Source organism: Triturus cristatus, chromosome 6 (assembly GCF_964204655.1).
Source record: "Triturus cristatus chromosome 6, aTriCri1.1, whole genome shotgun sequence".
Classification (NCBI taxonomy): Eukaryota; Metazoa; Chordata; class Amphibia; order Caudata; family Salamandridae; genus Triturus; species Triturus cristatus.
In genome coordinates, this window is record NC_140589.1 from 196032791 (window position 1) to 196059072 (window position 26282).

The following is a 26282-nucleotide window of genomic DNA, read 5'->3' on the forward strand; positions in this document are numbered from 1 at the left end:
CATGCCACAAGGATGATGTCCCGGGGGAAGAGTAACACTCTTCTTGTTCTGAACCGGTCTTGTATGCACTAATCTATCCTTCAAATTCTGCGTTCTTTTAAACGCAAATCTGGGCTGTGGCATCTGAAAGTCACTTGTAGACAAAAGTGACCAATGCTTTTTTATTATCTGCCTGATCTTGCTAGACAGAGGGTCAAATGTCAAAACCACAGGTAGACTTTCTTTTGATTCCTTATGACTTCTCTCAAGCAGAGCTTCCCTAGGTGTATTCTGGGCCCTCTTACGCGCTCTGGTGATAATTTTCTTCGGGTAGGAGCGTTGAGTCAATTTCTCACTCAAAACCTCCGATTGCCGCAGATAATCAGAAGTAGAGGAACAGTTCCTACGATACCCTGGAAGGGATTAGAGAGCTGGTCCAGATGATGTGCCTCAAATTGGCAGACATAGATACAGGCCAGACTCGGCGCAAATGTAGCGCCCATAGATGTCCTCGAAGTTTGTAAAAAGAGGTTATCCTTGTAGCAGAAATAGTTACGTGTCAAGGCCAACTCCACACATTGCATGACAAAGGACTGAGGGGTATCATAAAACCACTCTTGGGCCCCAAGAGCGCGAGCTGCTGCCACCAGCGTCGCGTCCTGGGGTATGCTAGTGTACAAGGACTCAATGTCAATAGTCACGAGAAGCTGTTGAGAAGAGTCAAAATCCATATCATTTATGATGTTTAGGATATCAGTCGTATCCTGAACATAGGATCGTTGATTAATCACAGATTCCCTCAAGAAGAAATCAGCAAACTGTGATAGGGGCTCAAGTACCGATGAAATCCCAGATACTATTGGGCGTCCAGGAGGGGGTCGCTGGGCCTTATGAATCTTTGGCAAGACATAGAATGCCGGTACTCTAGGGTTAGTATTAACAAGAAAATCCGCCTCTTTGACAGTGATCCACTTCTTTTCACATGCCTGTGCCACAATAGTTGTAATAATTTGCAGCAATTCGGCTGTAGGGTCACGGACAAGTGGTCGATAGTTCCTCCTGTCACTGAGCAACCTCAGAACTTCAGCTTCATAGTCTCAAGTATTCATAAGGACCACAGCGCCCCCCTTGTCAGCAGATTTAATAGTTAGAGCAGCGTTATCCTGTAAAGATTTCACTGCATCCCAGTCACATTTGCTCATTATGTAACCTCCCATTTGGCGCGGGGCCACCCTAGAGGGTGGTCAATTTCCACCTTCCTTAAGTGGTAATTCTACTTAGTTACAAAAAACTGTTGAAATCGAGATTACTCTCATAGTTTTTATTGGAACTGAAAAGAAACACTGCATCATTGTATCTTTAGTGGTTACTTTTTCAAAAGAACAGTTTCACAATGATGGATTCTGAACAAAAAAAAACAGCTCACATACTCACTTTTGGAATAAAGTAGCCTTTAAAATTGACATCCATCGCCGTCTCGTGAGGCAAACTCATTGGTAGGATATTTGCAAATCTCTGAACTTCGTGGATGACGGCATCAGTATAAGGCATTTGCTTTCGATGTTCACTTTGAGGCTTTGCAGAACCTATCACACGGTCTATCTCTTTCTGAACATTTTCTGACAAAAAAATAGCAGAACATTGAGCTAAGAAGGCAAGCTGATTTTGAAACTATGATGCTTTAGTTAAATGGAGAGGTGCAAATATGGTAGAAGGGCCTCTGCTTCCCTAGGAGGCCAACCATCACAACTTAAAATATCAAATTTAAAGAAAAGTAAAAAAGAATACTTATCTGTCTGAGGAGCAGCATTCAAAATAGAAATATGGAGGAGAGCAAAGTATTTGTAAAGAGAATAGGTATTCAAATTAAAGTGCTACTCTTCTTTGAAATGTCGTGCTGCTGTAGTAATAGCATTGCATTTCTACATAATACTAGCCACCTGGTATCTTTAAGCATCCTTAAAATTGCAATTGTCATTTCCACTCACTGCAGCACCTCCTCCAGAAGTCAGTGGTTCTTTACATACTGTAAAGGTCTGAAAAAGGGGCATTTCGACCACATTTCAGCAAGCATGACTGCCAGGCAGGTGACATCTTTTTGCCCAGCTCATCTTACTTTTTTGTTTTAGACAGACCACCAAAACGCAGGAGTTTGGTTGTGAAAAAAGAAAAAACCAATGGCCACGATCTAGAAGGGAGTTTTCTCCATGCACTTTAAAGGCACTGTTCATGTTCCCTGTCAAATCTGGCATGCCTCCCATGGGTAAGTTCTCTGCAATGATCTACAGGATTTATTGTTAAAAAATAAAATGTTTTTTTTCTCCCGTTAAATATGTTTTGTTTTTTTTCAAATCTTTATTTTTATTTCCCACAACTATACATCATATAATGGCACGTTAACCAGTGGTGAGTGACATACTTTACAAGAGTTATCAGCTACAGCAGCCTGACAACAGAGCAAACAGTCAGAGAGCCATTAAGAACACATGGCACGATACATAAGGCGGACCAGTAACAGCAGTACCAATATAGTCCTGCAATGCCTGTGCCTCCCAATCCCAGACACCAAGCAGCTGACCTCCCTCCACAGTTACCACTGTACAGTGGATCATTCAAGTGCTAGAAAAATTCCTGGGGGCCACACTATGCAGCTTAATCTGCACAAGTCCATCCATCCTATAGGCTCATAGAGAGAGCCGCTAGCCTACTGCCAGTTTCCCTTCATCACCCCCGTATCAGCAGTCCCAGTCTCTTCAGCATGCTCCATAAATGCCTGGTAGCCAGGCCGGCATCAGATCATGATCAGCATCAGACAGTGTTGCAATACGCCATGTCTGTGTGCCATTCTCGCAGTGTTAGGAGCAGACCCCCCGCCCAGTGCATCACTATCCTGCACCTAGGAAGCAGCAATCCCAGGGCTACTAAGCATTTAAAGGTCTTCGGGAATTCTCTGTGTAGCTAAAACTGCGGCTGTATAATAGCAAAATCAAGCCACATACGCAAAACCCGCTCCATCCACCCCACAAGGGAAGCAGCAAGCCCTGTCCCGAAAGCCATAACAAAAGTCGAGCCAGCTAGTAATACACTCGATTGATATACTTGAAGTGAACCAGCCAGTGTCGACTGTTTAAAGAGACAGCCCGGATGACCGAACAGCAATAGTCCATTGCTTATCACTGTTAAGCAGTTCCAAATCCTCCTGCCAATCCAGTCAAGCCTTAACAACTCCAGGCTGCCACACCTCCTGCGAGCATGCATATAATGTTGCAATAATGCCCTGGGGTGTTGTTGCCTGTAGCAAGTACGTTAAGGCAGGCAACTCCCGAGGCTCCCAAGATTTCCTCCAACAACTCCCACATCATGTGCCATGCACTGTAGCAGCAAAACTGAGCCAGGACAGTGGGTGTGTTGCCCTGCCCACATACCTGCTCCCAACTACGGAGTACCCCCTCCGTAAACAAAATCGCCTATACATCTCAACCTCAGCCCCTATAGCGCACTCACCACTGCTTTTTGCTGCCCCAGGGGGAACCATATACACCACTCTAATCGCACCTGTAGCAAGTTAAGCAGTCCAGTCCTTTTCATGAATATTGCGTAGCGCACAGCAATTCAAGGGTGCTGTAACGAGGCGTTGATTAATTAAACAGCATCCTATGCAAAGTAAGAGGAAGAGCGGTATCATACTCAAACCACAGGTGAGGCAGTCCGCCCAGGCCGTGCAGTCAATAGTGGGCAAACATACATTGTGCTGCTCTAAAGTAAGTCTCCATGTCCAGAGCGTTCTGTCCACCCATGGCAAAGGGAAGAGTAAGCGTGTCCCAGCGCACACCAGGCTGCTTCAACTCCCAGGCCTAGCGCACCATCAAGGCACTTAAGGTACCGAATTCGATGCTGGGCAAAAGAATATGGATATTTTGAATAAGAACAAGAAACAGAGTAACACTACCGTCTGCATGATAATGATGCAGCCACACAGCGACTGGGGCAAACGGAGCCAATGCTCAACCACTTCAGTGAGCCGCTGCACGGCTCTGCCACCATTGCCGGGTTGGTATGGACCTGTACCCCCAAATAACACACCGAGTCTGTTGTCCACTGCGGTGGATACTTCATCTGTACCAACATTGAGGCTGCAATAGTGGGGAATATAAGACTTTTCCCAGTTAATAAGCAGCCCAGAGTATCCACCAAAGAGGGCCGGACTGGCTGTTGCAGGCAACGGGAATTTCTCCAGTGGGCCAGAGGGGTGGGGAGGTGGGGGCTGGTTTTGTGGCTGTGGGGACCGGTTTTGTTACTGGGGGCATTGGCCCCCTATAACAAAAGCGGGAGCAGTGCTTCTCGCTAGCACCACCCCCCACTACCACGCCTAGGCCCAGTCTGAGCAGTAATCTGCCAGGGCTGGTTGCTGTTCCCAGAGCAGCCCTACCACCAAACAGTCTAACCTCTTGAAGAACCGGGGACAAGTTATGCTCTGCGTTCCAGACATATAGAAGGGTTTCGGCCGCATAAGCATACGCAATTAGATTGTAGTTCTGGAAGTGAATTACCAGGGGCACACGAGATTCACGCAGCGTATAAGCAAGTGATTCAGCCACCAGGGCATACAATAGTGGTGACAGGGGGCAGCCATGCCTGGTGGAAGAGGTGTGGTGCAATGGCCAGGGTGGCTGACTCCAGAAAACGGGGGCTACCGGTTTGATCCCTGGCGGCAGCTTGACCCAGAACCATGTAACTCTGGGCAATAGCTCGCTTAATTTTTCAGACGGCACTGAGCACCGGGACACCTCCCCTGAGGGAGCTGCGTGCTTTACAAATGCTGGTTATTATTATTATTATTGGGATATCTATAGGACTCTAAATCAATCTGATGACTCGGACACAGGTGGTCGGCCTAGTATAAAGCACTTGGATCAGCTGTAGGAAAACATCTCCCACTCCTACGCCCATTCAACAAAGAAAGCATAAACCCCCACTCAATTGAATGAAATGCTTTTCAACGTCCAAACACACAGTGGTAGCATGTACATTTTGATTGCTATGAGAGATTGTGCCGAAGGTGGTCCTAAGGTTATATATCAGAGATCGACTCCATATAAATGCAACTTGCTTTGTGCCCATGATGCCCGGAAATAGAGGCACCAAGTAAAGAGCCAAGATTTTTGTGAATATTTTTGTGTCGATGTTCCACTGTGACACTGGTCTGTAGGACGAGCAGCAGTCAACCGCCTTTCTCGGCTTCAGCAGAGTGACCAATAATGCCTCGTGCATCGTAGGGTACATGCACCCCTCCGTCACAAACTCTTCAAAAACCTTAGCGAAGTGCGGGACAAGTTTATCCTGGTAGGCATTAAAAAAGGCCACTGTCATCCCATCCTATGCGGTGCTTTCCCGCCCAGTATATCCTAGCCACGATCTCCACGGGGTGGGTTCCATAAGGCACGCCCTATATGCCACCGCCAGCCGCTTCATAGTGATGTGGGCAAAATGGTCAGCTGTGGTTTTCTCATTGCATAAGACCAAAGTATGTAGACCCGTATAGTAATGGTAAAAACGATCCGTCAGATGCACTGTTGAATAAAGGGGAATGCCCTGCTCATCTTTGATTGCCAACACCGCCCTGTCATTGCGTCACAGACATACAAGCACCACCAACATGGCACAAGGACGCATGACATGTTCCTTTGCAGTAGCATAATTCCCCAGATGAGTGACCGCACTTTGTACAACTTTGTTGTGCTAATCAAACTGAACCCTAATGTCACCGAGCAAACTCTGCTTAGCCATCTCTGTACGTGCCCGTTCTAAACTTGCCAGATCTATCAACAGTGGTGTCAGCCGGCACCACATCAACCAAAGCATGACAGTATGTTTGGATATGGTAACCCCCGAACGTAGGTCTTAAAGGTCTCCTAGACCATAGCAAACTGCTCTACAGAACCCATGCTAGTATTCAGCAATCGCCTTTGCAAGCTCCTCTCATGAACACAGCATCTAAAAGAGATTTATGGGGGAAGTGCCAGGAGAATGCAGAAGGGCGCAGACGGCCCACCTCAGACTCAGGGACATAAGCCAATACTGCATATATGTGTGGATGTTGTGCACAATAATGAGTGTACCCCTCACCCTTTAGGGACCTGTGCCGCCATATATCCAGCAGACAGCATTGTTCGCCAATGCCATTGAGGGAATGGGCTGCAGCTGAGGGCCGCCACAGCAGACACCTGGAACAATACCTGTCAGGGCATAAAGCACAATTAAAATCACCTCCCCATATCTGGGGTAGATTGCCACATTAGGCAAGCCTAGCGCGTAGGGTATTATAAAACTGTGGGTCATCATAGCTGGAACCATACACCCCTGCTTGTAGCACAGCCAAGTTGTGCTTGTGACAGTGCACAACCACAAATCGGCCACTTGCATCTACCAACACCTCCTCCTGAATCTTAATACCATAGTTGTGCCGAAGCCAATCCAATATGACTCATACAACCAAGTCGCAAGAATGACAAAACATTCTGACAAAGGGAAAGCCACAAAAGGATATCTGCAATTGCTCTCAAGATCTGCCATCTCTAGCACTCTGGACCACAATCAAGCTCACTCCCATATGCACAAAGTGCTTGTGGGGCTAGCAGCTCAATCAAGTGTCATGTTTCATGTCCCAGCAGATTAATGAGTAGTTGTTCCACGTACATCCCCATGTTGTCAATGTTCGTGGATTCAGCTAATCCTATTATCCAGAGATTGTTTTGACACAATAAGGCTTCAGAATACTCTGCTTTAGCCTGCAGGGATGAGAGAAGCTTCTCTATCTGTCTCTGGGGTACAGAGGCAACCTGTTCATGCTCGACCTCCGAAACACGCCTCTCCATAACGTCAAGACATTCTGTATGCTTGTTTAGGCATTCCGACATCCAATCCATCCAGAAAGAAAACACATTGATCTTGCTGTTGATTTTGGTGAGGCTGCTCGCTACCCATCTCTGGTCCTGCATCAGCCTGGCCAGTCTCAAGTGTTGCTGTGCCTTCATTATGAGGCTTGTGGGTCTTCCAGAGCTCGAATTGCAGTATGGTTTGCGATTTATCTGTTTTGCCCACCGTATGCATTGTAGACTGCTGCTCCCGGGCAGCAGCAAGAGGTACCACCAGCAACACCGTCACCTCAATAGACTGATCACAGAAGAGTCAAAATGTCCCATCGAATGCCCCTCATTGCTAACGAAGCACAGGTGAGTATGCTAGGACAAGTCAGAAAGTCAATGTCTGCCGATATCACAGCACAGCCCTTTCAATATTTCAGGGGCCGCAGCGCCACCGCAGTGGGCTCACTTGGTCCCCATGCTGATCAGGCCTGGGACACCAGCCAACACAACACAGTTAGGCCATGAGCCTCAGGCTACACAGCAAGAACGGGTGTCAAATGCAACCTCGATCCGTCATGAAATGTAAATTACACACTACTCACTAGTCCTCCAGCAGTGTAATTCATTGCAGAAAAGTCTAGTGGGGCCAGCGGTGCTCATTATAAACCACGGCAAAGCTGATCCAAGCATGAGGCCTTGCAGGAGAAGGCTCTCTCTGCATGGTCAGTACTCTCTGATGGCGCACGCTGCCTACGCACACCAACAAGGAGGCCACGGCATCCAGCACTACATTCTCGCCTGCAGCGGTGCAGCCACCACAATCCTGTCCCCTCAGCAGCCTCAGGTCCAGGCACTTAACTTGCGCTCAAAGGTGACTCTGGCCCAGGATGATCAGCCCGATCAGCCACAAAGCCAAGCGCGTATCCTACACCAAGGTGCAATCAACAATGTGGTGGGGGCCCCACACAGCCAGCGGGCCCAAGGATATGAGAGCATCAGGGTCAGTTCGGCTCCCACTCACAGTGGGGACGCCTTTCAGCCTTCTCTTGTCCAACAAACAGCAGCTCCAGACATCCAGGTATCACTATTCAACAGAATTTTGAGCTCAATGCCGAGAGGTGGCTGGTGTTGTCCTTTTGGCACCTCGATGATTGTGGTTTGACATGTCGTCGAAGGAGCTCGCCTAAATGGCGGCCATCTTCATGCGGGACAAGCTCTGCCCCCTAAATATTTCCACAAGTCAAAGAAATATGGAAGATCAGCCTGACTCACAAGAGTTTTTCATAAAGTCAGGAACAAACTGACTTTGTCAATGATTGTAAGTTGTGATAAAATGTAAGTTACCTTTCAGTATTCAACTTGACATACAATACTAATCAATTCAAACAAAAAAGTAAAAATGACGGTTTGAAGTAAACACTAGCCATATTAAAAATAGGTAAATGTCTGAAATCTTACCTTGGATATCTGGATATTTCATCATTAGGAGTAGGCCCCAGCGGAGTGTGGTGGAAGTGGTCTCCGCGCCAGCAGCAAACAGGTGGCTTACAAGACATGTTAAATTTTCATCGTGAAAATATATACGAGGATCAGGCTTTTCCTAAAAATGCAAAAGTCAAATGTCTTTGTGATCCATACAGAGAGTTATAACACACAAATGTAAAAAGGTGCATCTATGGGTCAAAGCTGTCAGGCAAACAGGGGTTTCAAGGAAAACGAAATGCTTTAATATCTACTGTCTTCCTCCAAAACATCAAATCTCTCATTTTTTTTTTTACATTTTCCAACTCCTTCTGAGCTTGTCTGTATAGTGAACCATTTAAAAGCACGTGAATTTCTGCAGCATTTATTTATCATCCAGGTTTTTTTTGGACCTGTACCAAGGGACCTTATTAGTAAAGGTTTTTGTGGTCAAAAGTTTAGCTTAGATTGATCAAGATTGAAATTTACAAGAACAGATCCCAATTCTGGTTTTCTGGTACTCACATCGAATTTGCACTTACAAACTAGTCATGATTTTAGCTGTAGGGTTTGATCACTTTTTGGGCTGGCAGGGTCGGTTTACCTGTGAGAGTTGATGAACACCTATATACTTGTATGGTCATAATGAAACATAAATCGGTCTAGAAAACTATAAATATATTTTTTTCTACATTTGTTCAGAGCAACATATACTGCATTGGAAAAAGAGTTGCTTGACTTATGTTTTTCAAAGCCCTTTCTATTGTACATGCAACTCTCCATTGAATTGGGCTACAGTGCTATAACGTGCACAATAGAAATACGAACCCTGCCCACAACATGCATTGTTCTTGATCTCTCCTTTTATGTATTAGATGCAATTGCAAATATCTGAAATAATCTCCTAGATGAGATTTCATATAATATTATCTTTAGCACGAGACAGGCTGTGAATGCAGTATCATTTATTTGTTTCAGCATTTATTTTTAATTATTGGTGCAAAAGAAATAAAGATAAAAAACACGATGCCTTTCAATGTAACTTCTGATCAAACCATAATTACAGAAGTGCTAGCACCACCTCTGTGAGTGTGTGTGTGTGTGTATATATATATATATATATATACATATATATATATATATATATATATATATATTTATATTATCTACTGGCGGTCGCCAGTAGATAGTTATAGTTAGGACCGTGTTTCCATAGGAAATCCGCAACATTCTATTTGGAATAACTTTGGCGCCGGTTGACGAATTCTCGCAAAATTTTCAAAATAGGTGGGGTGCTCCGCTCCGCTCCTACCCTGAAAGTCTCGGGGGGATTCGTTCAAGCGGGGGCTGAGAAAAAAGGGGGGTCCCAAAACACGTTTTTCCCATGCAATTTTCCATAGGGACCTTTAGTCCAAGGTACAGCCCGAACGGCTGAACAGAATTACTTGAAATTTGGCAGAGAGGTAGTCCTCAGGTCAGGGAAGTGCCTTTTGCAGGTCTGGTGTCAATCTGTTCAGTAGTTCCTGAGAAAATCAAAAGTAAAATCATATATATATATGGGCGGAGCCTAACCACACATCTCATCCTGAGATCTGATTGGCTGTCAGCACTTCATCCAAGAAGTGTTGGCAGCCATCTTGGGACCAATATACATGATAGCACCTCATTAAAAAGCATTGCAGTTAATAGAAGGTTTTAAGACTTTAGTTACATTATAAATCATTTGTTGATGGTACCATACTCATTTTAGGAATTGTGGTATGTTCTAAGGTGATCTCACCATGTGAAAAAGCCCTCTGCTGGGATATCATGATTGAGAGAAAAATATTTTTTCATGCCTTTCCCACAGAGGTTTGGAAGGTGATCTATAAGCTAAACTGAGAGCTTATTTTCTGTAAATTCACATTATCTTTCTCAGTCATGTGAGAATGAAGTCTGACATTCTCAGTAAAACATGTACATCCAACAAGGGCAGAGACTGTCAGTTGATTCCTTTGTGTTCTACTGCAGCTTCCCAGAGTGTTCCAAAGAACATCTAGAGCGCTAACAGTCCTACTTATGATAAACGTATGGCACACCTGAAGCCATCTTGCTTGGATTAAAGTGGTAACTCTTAAAACATTTAATTTAAAAAGGAACAAAATGAGGGGGTTCATTTTTCCATAAAAAGTATGATTAGTGCTGCAGAAAGAAAAATTAGGGCACATTTTGAGTGACTTCTCAAATCCTCTTCTATTTCATTAAAAAATTCTGACATGCAGACTGAAACATGCACTTTCAATACCAGCAGCAGTTTCCCCTGATGAGCAGTAGCTTTACTACAGTGATCTAATGAGCAAAAAGAGTGCAAACATTCAGAATTTATGGCAAATGTGTGACACATCTGAATGCCTTCTTGATGTAATCAAAGTAAAAAACTGAAAGTATTTCCTACTGAGGAGACTGCAGTAAATGAGGAAATTAGGAAACTTCATAACAAAAAAGTCTCCCAAGATGGCCACCAGAGACAAAAGAGACCAAATGTAGCCCAAATATCACCCAGATGTAGCCCGAGTATAGCCCAATGACAGAATGTCCCAGAGTGTTCTTAAAAACAACTAGAGCGCTTACTGTCTTCCTTATGACAAAAGTATGGCACACCTGAAGCCATCTTGATTGGAATAAACTGGCAACACTTAAAACATTTAATTTAAAAAGGAACACAATGAGGGGGTTCATTTTGCCATAGAAATTATGATTAATGCTGAAGAAAGAAAATGAGGGCACATTTTGAGTGACTTCTCAAATCCTCTTCTATTTCATTAAAAAATTCTGACATGCAGACTGAAACATGCACTTTTAATACCAGGGGCAGACTTCCATGGTGAACAGTAGTTTCACTACAGTGATCTAATGAGCAACTAGAGTGCTAACTTTCAGCATTTATGGCAAATGTGTGACATATCTGTATACCTTCATGATGGAATCAAAGTAAAAAACTGAAAGCATTTCCTACTGAGGAGACTGCAGTACATGAGGAAATTAGGAAACTTCATAACAAATAAATCTCCCAAGATGGCCACCGGAGACAAAAGAGCCCAAATGTAGCCCAAAATCACCCAGATGTAGCCCAAATATAGCCCAATGACAGAAGTGTGCAAAACACTTATTATTTTGTGTTTTTGCAGTGTTATATAGTGCAGACTTGTCAGGTATTGGAGTGCTTTACATGAGCATTGGTTACATCACACAAGAACACATTCATTTTGGTTGTAGACATGGGGAGACTAAGTGATTTGACCAGAATCACAGAATGTCGAGCTGAAGCAGAAACTCCAACCTGGTTCCCCAGTTGCAAAGTCTGCAGTTCTGGAAGTAACACCACATCCTCTCCCCTAAGTGCAACATTTAATCAAGTGGTCAACTGGATAAAAAAACATAAAGGTAACAAATAATTTAAAAGTGCTTTGTCGCTATTTGAAAACTCAGAAAATATGTCCTTATTTTAGTCTTTTAGAGCACTAACCATAATTTTGATGCCAATAAGACCCTCTCATATATGTAATTTCTAAAGGAAATGCTCTACGTATTACAGTTTTGATCACATCAAGATGACGTCAGGCGTTCCACACTTTTGTAATAAATATAGAATGTTAGCAATCTAGTTGTTCATTAGGATACTGTTGAGAGGCAGAGGCCAGGGGCACGGACTCTGAAAATTGAAGGCAGGTAGGAGGGTGCAAAGGCAACAATTTAACCACACTGAGCAGGCAGGAAGGGCCGTGGCAGCACAACAGACTATGGAGGGCAGTGGAAAGGGGGGCAGGGGCAACAAACCAACAATACAGGACTTGCAAGAGAGGCTGTGGCAATGTAATAGACCATTGTGGGCAGAAGGAAGAGGCAATGGAAGTACAACCATACATGCCAACAGACCCGATTCAGCCAGGAAACGTCCAATGTTTTTAAGCTCAAATGGGCTTTATTTGATCTGTCTCCTGTCTACAATCTCCTCTTTTTCAATGTAACTCAAAGGGGAAAATCAATACCCCAGTTTTTTTTTAAAATCTCCCTCTTACCAAGTTAAAAATGTTCGCAAGTATGGTACATTGGATCATGGAAGGAAATGGGGTAGGGACATGGACTTGGATAACAGAGGACAGGAGGGACATGGAGAGGTGCACCAAACTGACCCTGCAGGGCAGGCATCAGGGTTTGCAGCAGCACAATACACCACACAGGGCATGCGGGACGTGAGTGCAGCACAACAATCCATAGAAAGCAAGAGGGAGGGGACAGGACCATGCACATGGACAACCGAGAACAGAGGGGCAATAGGCAATGATAGCTAGCTGACCATAATGGACAGACAGGAGAGAAAGCTGCAGCATAACAGACCAAAAAGGGCAGGAGGGACGGATCAGGGGCATTACAATGGAACAGACAAGCCAGGAGGGAGGGAGTAGGGGTCTGCACATGTAAACAGAGGGCTGGGGGCAAGGGGGCAGGGCAGGAGCAGCAAGATAGCCATGGAGGTCAGGCAGGATGGGCACTAGAAGCAAGACACACCATGAAGAGCAACAGTGAGACTGTAATGGAATACACACAGACCATGGAGAGAAGGTGGGAGGGGGTCAGGGGCAGCTAACTGACCACACAGGGAAGGTGGGAGGGGCCATGGCAGCTCAGAAGACCATGCATGGCAAGTGGGAGGGTTAGTGGCAGCACAATGGCTATGATGGGCAAGAAGGAGGGTGCAGGGGCATGCACAAAGGACGATGGAGGATAGAAGGGAGGATCAGGACCTGTGCACAGACAAGAAAGTTCAGGGGAAGGGGGCCTCACAACAGACCGCACGGGGCAGGCAGGAAGAACAGTTGCTGCACAACAGACCAAGGAGAGCAGAAGGGTGTGGCAGTACAATGTAAATGTAAATGTGCTTGTACTTATATAGCGCACAGCTACCCCGGTCCGGGGTCTCCCGGCGCTGTACTCATACCGCTAGGGAACCCTTCCTGGCATTTCCCTGTGAAATGTCCACTCCTGGGCATCCCCAGGGTGAAGCCAGGCATCCCAGCGCTGTGGGGCCGTTGTGGAGATTAAGCAAGCTATTGCCCAGAGTTGCAGCGTGGGACCCATGATTAGACTAGGCACTGAGGCGAGAATATCCGGTCCGCGGAATTTATAGCCCAAGACCCTGCCGCGACGGGAATCGAACCCTGGTCCCGGACCAGTGCTCTGCATCGAGGTCTGCCACTCTAACCATTGAGCCACACTTCTCCACAATGGACCATGTAGGACAGGAGGAAGAGGATAGGGGCATGGCATGTGGACAGGCAGGGTGGAGGTGGCAGGGACAGGTTACAGTCATCTGACAATGCTAGGCAGGTGGGAGGGGAGTGGCAGCTCAACAGAACACTCAGAGTAGATAGGAGTGGCAGGTCCATAGAACATGGTGGGCAAAAAGGATGGAGAAGGGGCATGCACAAAGACATCGGAGGGCAGGGGGAAGGAGAATAGGGGCAGCAAGCTAAGCACAGAGTTTAAGCAGGAGGTCAATGATGGGGCATAGAATTGGGCAGGAGGAGTGGACTGGTACATCATACTAAATTGAGGGCAGTGGCAGCACATCAGACCTTGCATGGCAGGAGGGAGGAGGCTAGTCCATGGATTCACACAACAGAGGATAGGGAGGAGGGGGATGGGGCAGCAAGCTAACTGTTCAGAGAAGGCGGGTATTAGGAACTTTATTGTTTTTAAAACGTGTGTCTGTGCGAACTACTTAAAATATGAACAAGTATGCAGCATAATCTCACTTTTATTCATGAAGAAGAGGACGTTTGTGACTGTGACTCCGGGCTCACTTGGCAGAAACACCCCCTGACCCTCCACCCCCTATCGCAAAATGTAATGCCCGTGAAAAGGGTAGGTGAACACAGTGTTACATAGAACATAGTCCTGAGAGCACGATTGAAAATGAAAACTAGATATAGTGTATTGTATAAACTATGCACCAAAAAGTGTGATATAAGATGAACCGGGCATGAAATATAATATGCAATACATTGTGCGCAATGACAGATTCATTGGAGAGCGCGAGATAGCACAGGCACTAGCGCGTGCTATGCGATATGCGCCTTGGAGTGTAATATGCACAGGGCAGTGTTGTGTAACCTAACTAGTCTCTAAAGTTGTAATATAAAATATGTGCTGGGGAGTGTAACGTTGCATATGCACTGTGACAAAGATATGGAAACCAGATTGTAATATGTATGGCATAGCACTGTGCGTTATAACATAGACATCGAGGAAGGCACATTAGATGGGGCAATATAACCCGTGCGAAGACAAGTGTGGCATGACATATTCACGGGGTGGTGTTACAGTGCACATGGGCTAGAGAGTGTCATAGCATATGCACTAGCTGGTGGAATACAACACAGATGTGTGTGGCACTCAGCAGGCAATGGTGGGTGTAACACAGCATTGGGCTCTGCCAGGAGCGCGCTGTGACTCTCAAATGATGTTCGTCTCCTTTCCAGAGAGTAAAATAAAAAGTATTACACATCCGGCAGTGGATGTGTGTTTTATTAACCGTGAGGGGGGTTTCTTGCATAGTTTTGGTCGAATTTTTGTCGAATCCCCTTTGAATGGCTTGGTGTGCATGTGTATTAAATGTGCCCGTCAATAGCTACCCATGTTTGTATAAATAAACAACAAGGATGTCTACCGGGATTAGGCACGGTAGGGCATCAGACATGTCAGAGCTTCACTAGTGGTGTAAATACATTCCACGTGGATTCATTGTATGCATAGTCGCCTTTTAATGAATATCACGCAAATCGTCATGGTGATAGGTACGTACGGTTTGTCCAGCATGTCCTAGGTGTGTCTATAAATATATATTTTTAAAAAATAATAAAAAACAGTGGCCGGCCCTGGGGATTGGGGTCAAAAAAATATAATTAGGAGACAGGCCCTGGGGGATGGGGTCATCAGGGCCAATAAATTAGAATAAGAAGGGGAACCACACAGCTCCCCTTCTTAAAAAATTAAAATAAATAAAAGACTGGCATCGTGCCGGAGGCCACGCCCCCTCCTTGCAGCACTCTGCAAACGCGCCCCCTGGCGAGTTGTAAGTTGGGGAATTAATTCCTCTTCAATACTGAGGGTCCCTGAGGGCCAACTAGCCCAACAGGCATCTCCAGTATGCGCCAGGGAGCTGCGCTACAGACAGGTGTTCTGAGGCCAAGCCCCTTTTTACACCTCTCTGCAACGCAGCTCTGTGGCGCTTACTGGAGGTACCTAGTGGTCTAGTGTGACCCTAGGGACCCTTAGGATTCAAGGGGACTTAATCTCTCAACTTAGAACAGCCACAGGGCGCGTTTACACAGTGGTGAAGGGAGGGGACGGGGCCTGAGGTGACGTGTGCAAACACGTACTATGGCACGTTTTAAATTGGGGATATAATTTCCCTTCAATACTGTGGGCCCCTGGGGGCCAACTAGCCCACCAAGTGCTTCCAGTAAGCGCCACTGAGCTGCATTGCAGAGAGGTGGTCCAGGCCGTGCCACTTTTTACACCTCTCTGCAACGCAGCTCTGTGGCACTTACTGGAGGTACCTAGTGGGCTAGTTGGACCCTAGGGACCCTCAGGATTTAAATGAACTTAATCTCCCAACTAAAAACGGACACAGGGCGTGTTTACACAGTGGTGAAGGGAGGGGACGGGGCCTGAGTTAACGTGTGCAAAAACGCCCTGTGTCCTGTTTTAAGAGGTAGTTTTAATCCCCCTGCCCTATTATATACTAGGGGCTTACAGAGGAGGTCAAGCTAATCACAGGGGGACCCCAACGCATAATGTTCCCTAGTGTATGTAGGTGTTTTCACTGTATTCTAAGTGTCTTTTAACATAGCACTGGCTCTAGGACTGGTTAGTCAGACTCAGTTACCACCAGTATCCGTCTGAAAAAGTTGAGGGTACAGGATGATTTTGCAACAAGGCTTCTTTCTGCTCTTCTTTTTGTTCTTTCTGCACGTTATCCTTCTTCCTGCACTTTTCTTCGTCTTTGAGGACTTCTGTTGCTTCTTTCTGCACTTCTTTTTTTTTCTTTCTGTGCATTTTTTCTTCTTTCTTCACATGTCCTATCTCTGTAGGCATAGTTAGAAATAAGCATTTAAAAAACCTTTGAAATTCACAGAAAAAACCATAGGTTTCAGGCACGTTATAGTTAGGAATTAGCATTTAAAAAACCTCAGAAATTCACTGAAAAAACCATAGGTTTCAGGGGTGTTATAGTTAGCTGGACTTTTCACTTGTACAAAACCATTGAAATTCCCCCGTTATAGTTAGTTCAGCTAACTATAACTCGCGCGCCCGCAATGCACTGCTGATGACGTCACATATTACATCACTCATAACATGGTCAGTGACATCACTCATGACATCACTGATGACATCTCAAATGACATCACTGATGACATCACTGATGACATCATCCTTGTGATAGAGTGGCAGACCTCCTCTCACCCTAATATAACCTTTGATACACACATTCAAAAATAGAGACTAAAATTTTCAAAACAATGGACATACCAATACCAGTTACAACAACCTATTCAGTAATTCTAAGATCCACATACACATCCACTCATTCACCAACAGTCCTATACAGTCACTCATACATGTACTCACTCATCATATGTACTCATACACCTATACATCCTGTTACACAATGCCACTCATCCATAGAGTTACTCACACACATAGTCACTCATGCTAATAAAGAATCAAACATACATTTACTTGCATATACAGTTATACACACACCACCACACTTACTTCTACGGAAACGTACACATACTTAGTCTTTTAAACAATCACTTATAGAAACACATACTTATTCATACAGGAACTCTTTCAATCTCTCACTCTCACATATACTCACTTATATACACCAATAGTCACATATACTAGTTTAAAACATATGTAGTTACTCATAAAGACACTATTGAGACAGTCATTCACTCACTAACACACCCACACACACACTCATCCACCCATACAGTCCTGCACACATGCTGTCTTCAACACATACAAACAGTGAGTCACTCATTCATGCACCTATGCACTACGTAATAACCCCCACCGAACCATGCAGACACTCAGACTGATACTCAAAAAACCAACTAATAACCTATATAGACACCCATGTAGCTACTCACCAATCCATGCAGCCACTTATACACAAAGTGAGAGACTGATACAGATATTTACATATTTAAACATTACTCACTAAGCCATGTATTCACTATGATACACTTAATCAGTCAGTTACACAATCAATTTTTCAAAAACAAATCCATTTAGACACTTGTATACCCATTTATTCTTCCATCGACCTTGAGATATACATATATAAAACATATTTAATTTTCAGAAAAACACACATTCACTGGATGATGTCATCAGTGATGTCATCAGTGATGTAATTTGAGATGTCATCAGTGATGTCATGAGTGATGTCACTGACCATGTCATGAGTGATGTAATATGTGACGTCATCAGCAGTGCATTGCGGGCGCGCGAGTTATAGTTAGCTGAACTAACTATAACGGGGGAATTTCAATGGTTTTGTACAAGTGAAAAGTCCAGCTAACTATAAAACCCCTGAAACCTATGGTTTTTTCAGTGAATATATATACACAAGCCTCTGTATTTTGATGAATATTTCTTTTATGTTTACTACACACGCTGCGTCGTGTACACTGTACCTTTAAATTGTAAGTGAAACTCACCCAAGGTCATGTGACCAAGATCTCGGCTGAGATCGAAACGCGTCTTGTTGTCTGTCGAATAAACCCGCAGCATTGAGCAAACCTTTGGACTGGAGTGGCTTGTTTTTCTACCCAACTTGTGGAAAATTGTTCGTGCATATTTAGCGGCGGCGTCCGCTAAACGAGCCCCGACTCGCTAGGAAGGGAGGTGCCGATACCGCCAACCAAACCTTTTGAACCCGAAAGACACGCCCGCCGGCGCAACCAGGAAGATTCAACATCCAAAGAGCCACGGCTCGACATCACGAAAATTACAACACGGAGAGCCAACGGAAAACGAGTGAACCAATGGGCGAGAGAAGAGCAGACTGATTATCTACCCTGAACCGCCCAGCACTGACTCGTGAGTACGCAAGTGCCCCGATTGTTTTATTGTTGTTTAAACGGTTGCGCCAGAGTTCGTGAGTGAACGTATCACTGTAGCGCGGTCCAAGGTGGATGCAAATATATGTGACCACAGCGGAGTTCTCCGGAATGACAGACGAATGGTTAAAAGGGCGGGAAGCGTCCGCTAATCTAATCTTCAAAAAGAAAAATACGGGAGTGGGAGACAATGCCGGCGTACCAACAGTGCCCGAGGGGTCAACAGCAAAGCAGCTGGGGAACCAACTCGAGAGGCTCCGGAAAAAAGAAACAAGCAGATGGTGGGAGGCGACTTCGCTGCAAAATTATCTTGAGGTTGATAGAATCCCACGAGGCTTAAGAATTTTCATCATTCCTACACTCAATAATCCCAAGCCACAGTTACTTAAAGACTGGACTGATAACACTAATACCTGTTCTAAGAATATGATTCACATGCTAATCAAAAATGCATGGGAAGAACACAAGGAATTAACGCAGCAAATTCAAGCACTAATGGATGAATTAGCTAGCAACACAGACCAGAATGAAGTTAAAAGCATCCTGAAACTTGTAGATGAGAGAATTAAAACTTTTGAAAAAGGAGTAATTGAGAGAAAGGAAAGAAAGTTCCAACGCGATGAGAAGGATTACAGATTGGGACGTATATTGACATTCGCAAGAAAATTTGATAAAATCAGAGCAGACATGGCGAAAGATAAAACACTTGGAGTAATTGACAGAGGCACGGATGGCTCAATCACAGATTTGAGCTCAGATCAAGATTCAGTAGACAGTGGCGCATCAAATCAAGGTGAATCGTCGTCTTTTTCCGAGGAGATGCGCCTCATTCAGAGGAATCACGAACAGTCCTACAGAGGAAAACCGGGGGGAAGAGGAAGAGGCGCCAATATGAGAGCAAGAAAAGACGGTGCAGGAGGGCAAAGGAAAAACAATACTGGTATGGGAACGAGAAGCCAGGACAACAAGAAACAATAATGGAGGACTCCACCCAACAATTAACGGTAATGAATCTGTCAGTTAGATCTATTACAGTTTCTGAAGAACAAGTTTTAAAATTAGGCTTATCGTTTTGTCCTGATAATCACCTAAACTATGCCCAAACTCGAATTGATCTCTATCAATTCGTACGTAAAGTTAAACTTTACAAACTACACGCATCACGTGGCAAAGTCGTTCATACCAATGCCGGCACTTTGTCGCAAGAAGCTAGCTCTAGTGGTAACCAGCGATTAGCCATAGCTGATATTCCATTTCTTTTAAACATGCAGCACTTACAAAATCCCAATGATAATGTCATGAATACACAAAACCCATTTGATCCTAACAGTAATGACATCAATGAACATGCACTAGGAATTGAAACCAATGCCCCTAGTCTGACTAACTTCAGAGCCCCCTCCAAATTTATACCACAGACACCCAAAGACAACATCGACCTATTCCATGAGACGGTCAGTCAAGATCTACTCAAAATTATTGATAAACACCCACAAATCAGGAATATGAGTAAAACACATTGGGAGGCTGTATCTAGCTTACAGCAAGACAATACAATAGTGATCAAATCATCTGACAAAGGGGGGAATATTGTCATCATGGATAGGGACAAATATATCCAAGAGGCCATGAGACAATTAAACAACCCCACATGTTATGAGAGGGTAGATAAGTCATATCTTGACACACTACTCACTAGATACCATGGGTACCTGAATGAATGGTCTGACCGTAAACTTTTGAGTTGGGATGAAAAGAAATATTTAATGAATGTAACACCCACCACACCTACCTTCTATTTACTACCCAAAGTACACAAGGATCCAATCAACCCACCTGGTCGCCCTATAGTTTCTTCCAAAAATAGCCTTCTTGAGAAAACATCAGTATACATTGACCATTTTTTGTTTCCATATGTCAAAGACCTCAATTCATATCTCAGAGACACCACAGATTTCCTTCAGAAAATTCAGAACCTGCACTGGGAAAAAGAATATTGGATGGTCTGTCTAGATGTAGAGAGCTTATATACGAGCATAAAACATATAGATGGCCTGACGGCTTGCCAATATTTCTTAAAAGCTAGAAACATTGAATTTTTGGAACACACACGGATGCTTCTACAAATGATTGAAATTTGTCTCACTGAAAATGTATTTATGTTTAATGACAAATGGTACAAACAGCTACAGGGCACCTCGATGGGTACCTGCTTCGCCCCCAGCTATGCCAATCTCATGGTTGGCTGGTGGGAGAAGCAGGTACTCTGGAGTGAAGATACTGAGCCATGGTCAAATAATATCGGACTATGGCTCAGATTTATTGATGATATTTTCTTTGTGTGGGAAGGCAACGAATTGGACCTGCTTGAATTTGTAAATCATTTGAATTCCAATAACCTGAACCTTAGGTTTACCATGCAACACAGCCAACACAGTATAGATTTCCTTGACATCAAATTAACAATAGAAGATGGCATGTTAACCACTGACTTGTTCAGGAAAAAAACGGCAGGGAATTCTATCCTCCATGCAGCTAGTTGTCACCCACCTAATTTTAGGTGGAGTATACCTTACAGTGAATTTCTAAGAGCCAAACGGAACTGTAGCACCAATACACTGTATGAAAAAAATAAACTTAAAATGATAACTAGATTTAAAAACAGGGGATATCCCAGCAAGATGCTGCAAAGAGGCGCCAAAAAGGCAGATCTTTTAAGCCAAAATGATGCCCTATTCTCGCCCCCTAAAAAACTGAATAAACCAGACAGTACTGACACACCTGTCCGTTTTATTACAACGTTCAGTACACAGGCAGACGAGTTGAGGAAAATCTTAAAGAAAAGGTGGCATATCCTTACACAGGATCCTCTCCTCCAAGATAAGTTAGGACAAACACCAGCTATCACCTACAGAAAGACTACATCCTTAAAAGATAAACTAGTAGATAGTCATCTACAGCCTCAAAAGAAAAAAACTTGGCTAGATCAGAGAATTGGCTTTCACAAATGCAGCAAATGCAAAGCCTGTAGCCACAGTGTTAACACCAAGGAAATCACACTACCTAGACTCAAAAACAAATGGAAAATCAATAAGTCCATTTCGTGCAGCACTGAATTTGTAGTCTATGCTATTATCTGCCCGTGTGATAAATGGTATGTAGGATCAACTACATTTCCAGTTAAGAAAAGAATTTTAGAACACTGGCGGGCCATCACCAATCATGACCATAGCTACAGTACAGCGAGACACTTTGATGAGATGCATGGGGGTGACTGGACCAAAGCTAGATACATTGGCTTAGCAACCATCCCAAAACACCCAAGAGGAGGTAATAGAATTCGAGCCCTGCGCCGTCTGGAATCACGATTGATTCTACTAGCTGGCAGTATGTTCCCACTCGGTATGAATAATGACGAAGAACTTTATGTACATTTGTGAAAATTGATATACGCTTCCCGCAACCTAACCATGAGTTTCTTTATGATATCACCTTAACGGGGTGATACAAATTTTAACTTCATTTTATGGCTCACTTTATGTGCTGTTTTGTAACTCTACCTTCTTTTCCAGAATTGTGTAGCTGGTGGTACATATACCTTTATATGTGTAGAATGTGGAAATATGTTATTATGTTGAGACAATGTACACAACAAAGTGCTGCTTTGATATACCAGAGGATTTATATTTCAATATTAATGATTTATTATTTATATCTTGACAGATTGGAATACGAGGAAAATAGTCACTGATAACTGGTTAAGAGCACACAAGATTCGACAATCTTGTTGAATTTTTCATCTCGACAATATCAGGATTATTGAATAAATAGAACTATCACCTGCCTCACTATTTGTCAGCACTTTAAGGTACTATACCTTCACGCCTTCCTCATGGATTATCCAGGTACTTTACCGATATTTTCCACTTTGGCCAATGTTCAACTGAGGTACTAGACCTTCACCCCTACTTATACTGCCTGATTGAAGTACTTTACTCAATCTCTCTATTTCCCAATCTGTGTCACCTTGAAGAGGGGAAATAAACCTGAATTTATTTCCTCAGCTTATATTCTGGATTATGTTTATTTACAAATGAAGCAATTATATATTTGTATGTATAAATACTAAACTCTATTGTATGATCGAACGAACACGCACAAGCCTCTGTATTTTGATGAATATTTCTTTTATGTTTACTACACACGCTGCGTCGTGTACACTGTACCTTTAAATTGTAAGTGAAACTCACCCAAGGTCATGTGACCAAGATCTCGGCTGAGATCGAAACGCGTCTTGTTGTCTGTCGAATAAACCCGCAGCATTGAGCAAACCTTTGGACTGGAGTGGCTTGTTTTTCTACCCAACTTGTGGAAAATTGTTCGTGCATATATATATATATATATATATATATATATATATATATATATATATATATATATATATATATATATATATATCCAGAAACAGTGTGCCCATGCACGGAATCGCACTCCAGCCACGTCGGTTTGAGGAAAACCTTTATTCGGGGAAAACTGCTGATGGCACAAGGAGTCAATAAAGTTCAAGGGTGGCGTCAGTTTCACGACGCGTTTCGGGCTCTTCCCTTCTTCCTGGTGAAACGCCACTGCAGCCATCCACACATGCGGTGATAGGTCCAATTTACCCTCCAATGGGCCAATCAAATGCACAGACCTCCCCAGATGGATTCTGGGATTTGCAGTGTGGATAAATCCTAATGCCTCAGTAGTCTTGCTGCATAATAGACATTTTTAGACCCTGTATGGGCCCCTCGTAACACCGGCAGTAAGCAATCCATCCCATAACGTGGCTTCAGAAAACTCGGCGAATTCCGAGCCTCCATGCCCCATACAATCAACCGGGTGGTGCGGCTTCCCGCGGCTGGGCGGCCGCGATTAACATCCAGAAACAGTGTGCCCATGCACGGAATCACACTCCAGCCACGTCGGTTTGAGGAAAACCTTTATTCGGGGAAAACTGCTGATGGCACAAGGAGTCAATAAAGTTCAAGGGTGGCGTTAGTTTCACGACGCGTTTCGGGCTCTTCCCTTCTTCCTGGTGAAACGCCACTGCAGCCATCCACACATGCGGTGATAGGTCCAATTTACCCTCCAATGGGCCAATCAAATGCACAGACCTCCCCAGATGGATTCTGGGATTTGCAGTGTGGATAAATCCTAATGCCTCAGTAGTCTTGCTGCATAATAGACATTTTTAGACCCTGTATGGGCCCCTCGTAACACCGGCAGTAAGCAATCCATCCCATAACGTGGCTTCAGAAAACTCGGCGAATTCCGAGCCTCCATGCCCCATACAATCAACCGGGTGGTGCGGCTTCCCGCGGCTGGGCGGCCGCGATTAACATCCAGAAACAGTGTGCCCATGCACGGAATCGCACTCCAGCCACGTCGGTTTGAGGAAAACCTTTATTCGGGGAAAACTGCTGATGGCACAAGGAGTCAATAAAGTTCAAGGGTGGCGTCAGTTTCACGACGCGTTTCGGGCTCTTCCCTTCTTCCTGGTGAAACGCCACTGCAGCCATCCACACATGCGGTGATAGGTCCAATTTACCCTCCAATGGGCCAATCAAATGCACAGACCTCCCCAGATGGATTCTGGGATTTGCAGTGTGGATAAATCCTAATGCCTCAGTAGTCTTGCTGCATAATAGACATTTTTAGACCCTGTATGGGCCCCTCGTAACACCGGCAGTAAGCAATCCATCCCATAACGTGGCTTCAGAAAACTCGGCGAATTCCGAGCCTCCATGCCCCATACAATCAACCGGGTGGTGCGGCTTCCCGCGGCTGGGCGGCCGCGATTAACATCCAGAAACAGTGTGCCCATGCACGGAATCGCACTCCAGCCACGTCGGTTTGAGGAAAACCTTTATTCGGGGAAAACTGCTGATGGCACAAGGAGTCAATAAAGTTCAAGGGTGGCGTCAGTTTCACGACGCGTTTCGGGCTCTTCCCTTCTTCCTGGTGAAACGCCACTGCAGCCATCCACACATGCGGTGATAGGTCCAATTTACCCTCCAATGGGCCAATCAAATGCACAGACCTCCCCAGATGGATTCTGGGATTTGCAGTGTGGATAAATCCTAATGCCTCAGTAGTCTTGCTGCATAATAGACATTTTTAGACCCTGTATGGGCCCCTCGTAACACCGGCAGTAAGCAATCCATCCCATAACGTGGCTTCAGAAAACTCGGCGAATTCCGAGCCTCCATGCCCCATACAATCAACCGGGTGGTGCGGCTTCCCGCGGCTGGGCGGCCGCGATTAACATCCAGAAACAGTGTGCCCATGCACGGAATCGCACTCCAGCCACGTCGGTTTGAGGAAAACCTTTATTCGGGGAAAACTGCTGATGGCACAAGGAGTCAATAAAGTTCAAGGGTGGCGTCAGTTTCACGACGCGTTTCGGGCTCTTCCCTTCTTCCTGGTGAAACGCCACTGCAGCCATCCACACATGCGGTGATAGGTCCAATTTACCCTCCAATGGGCCAATCAAATGCACAGACCTCCCCAGATGGATTCTGGGATTTGCAGTGTGGATAAATCCTAATGCCTCAGTAGTCTTGCTGCATAATAGACATTTTTAGACCCTGTATGGGCCCCTCGTAACACCGGCAGTAAGCAATCCATCCCATAACGTGGCTTCAGAAAACTCGGCGAATTCCGAGCCTCCATGCCCCATACAATCAACCGGGTGGTGCGGCTTCCCGCGGCTGGGCGGCCGCGATTAACATCCAGAAACAGTGTGCCCATGCACGGAATCGCACTCCAGCCACGTCGGTTTGAGGAAAACCTTTATTCGGGGAAAACTGCTGATGGCACAAGGAGTCAATAAAGTTCAAGGGTGGCGTCAGTTTCACGACGCGTTTCGGGCTCTTCCCTTCTTCCTGGTGAAACGCCACTGCAGCCATCCACACATGCGGTGATAGGTCCAATTTACCCTCCAATGGGCCAATCAAATGCACAGACCTCCCCAGATGGATTCTGGGATTTGCAGTGTGGATAAATCCTAATGCCTCAGTAGTCTTGCTGCATAATAGACATTTTTAGACCCTGTATGGGCCCCTCGTAACACCGGCAGTAAGCAATCCATCCCATAACGTGGCTTCAGAAAACTCGGCGAATTCCGAGCCTCCATGCCCCATACAATCAACCGGGTGGTGCGGCTTCCCGCGGCTGGGCGGCCGCGATTAACATCCAGAAACAGTGTGCCCATGCACGGAATCGCACTCCAGCCACGTCGGTTTGAGGAAAACCTTTATTCGGGGAAAACTGCTGATGGCACAAGGAGTCAATAAAGTTCAAGGGTGGCGTCAGTTTCACGACGCGTTTCGGGCTCTTCCCTTCTTCCTGGTGAAACGCCACTGCAGCCATCCACACATGCGGTGATAGGTCCAATTTACCCTCCAATGGGCCAATCAAATGCACAGACCTCCCCAGATGGATTCTGGGATTTGCAGTGTGGATAAATCCTAATGCCTCAGTAGTCTTGCTGCATAATGCCTCAGTAGTCTTGCTGCATAATGTCTATTATGCAGCAAGACTACTGAGGCATTAGGATTTATCCACACTGCAAATCCCAGAATCCATCTGGGGAGGTCTGTGCAATTGATTGGCCCATTGGAGGGTAAATTGGACCTATCACCGCATGTGTGGATGGCTGCAGTGGCGTTTCACCAGGAAGAAGGGAAGAGCCCGAAACGCGTCGTGAAACTGACGCCACCCTTGAACTTTATTGACTCCTTGTGCCATCAGCAGT

The 26282-nt window shown here is 44.9% G+C and overlaps 1 protein-coding gene across 1 annotated transcript in view; it reads right to left on the bottom strand.

Moving 5' to 3' along the window:
• LOC146816628 (cytochrome P450 2K1-like) overlaps window positions 1–26282 on the bottom strand; it is a 183519-nt gene that overhangs the window by 49766 nt on the left and 107471 nt on the right. Inside the window, exons 6-7 of the mRNA XM_085610506.1 lie at window positions 8304–8445; window positions 1414–1598 (exon numbers count right to left, since the gene is read on the bottom strand). Coding sequence (XP_085466632.1) covers window positions 1414–1598; window positions 8304–8445 — 327 coding nt within the window. The remainder of the gene's footprint in view (window positions 1–1413; window positions 1599–8303; window positions 8446–26282) is intronic.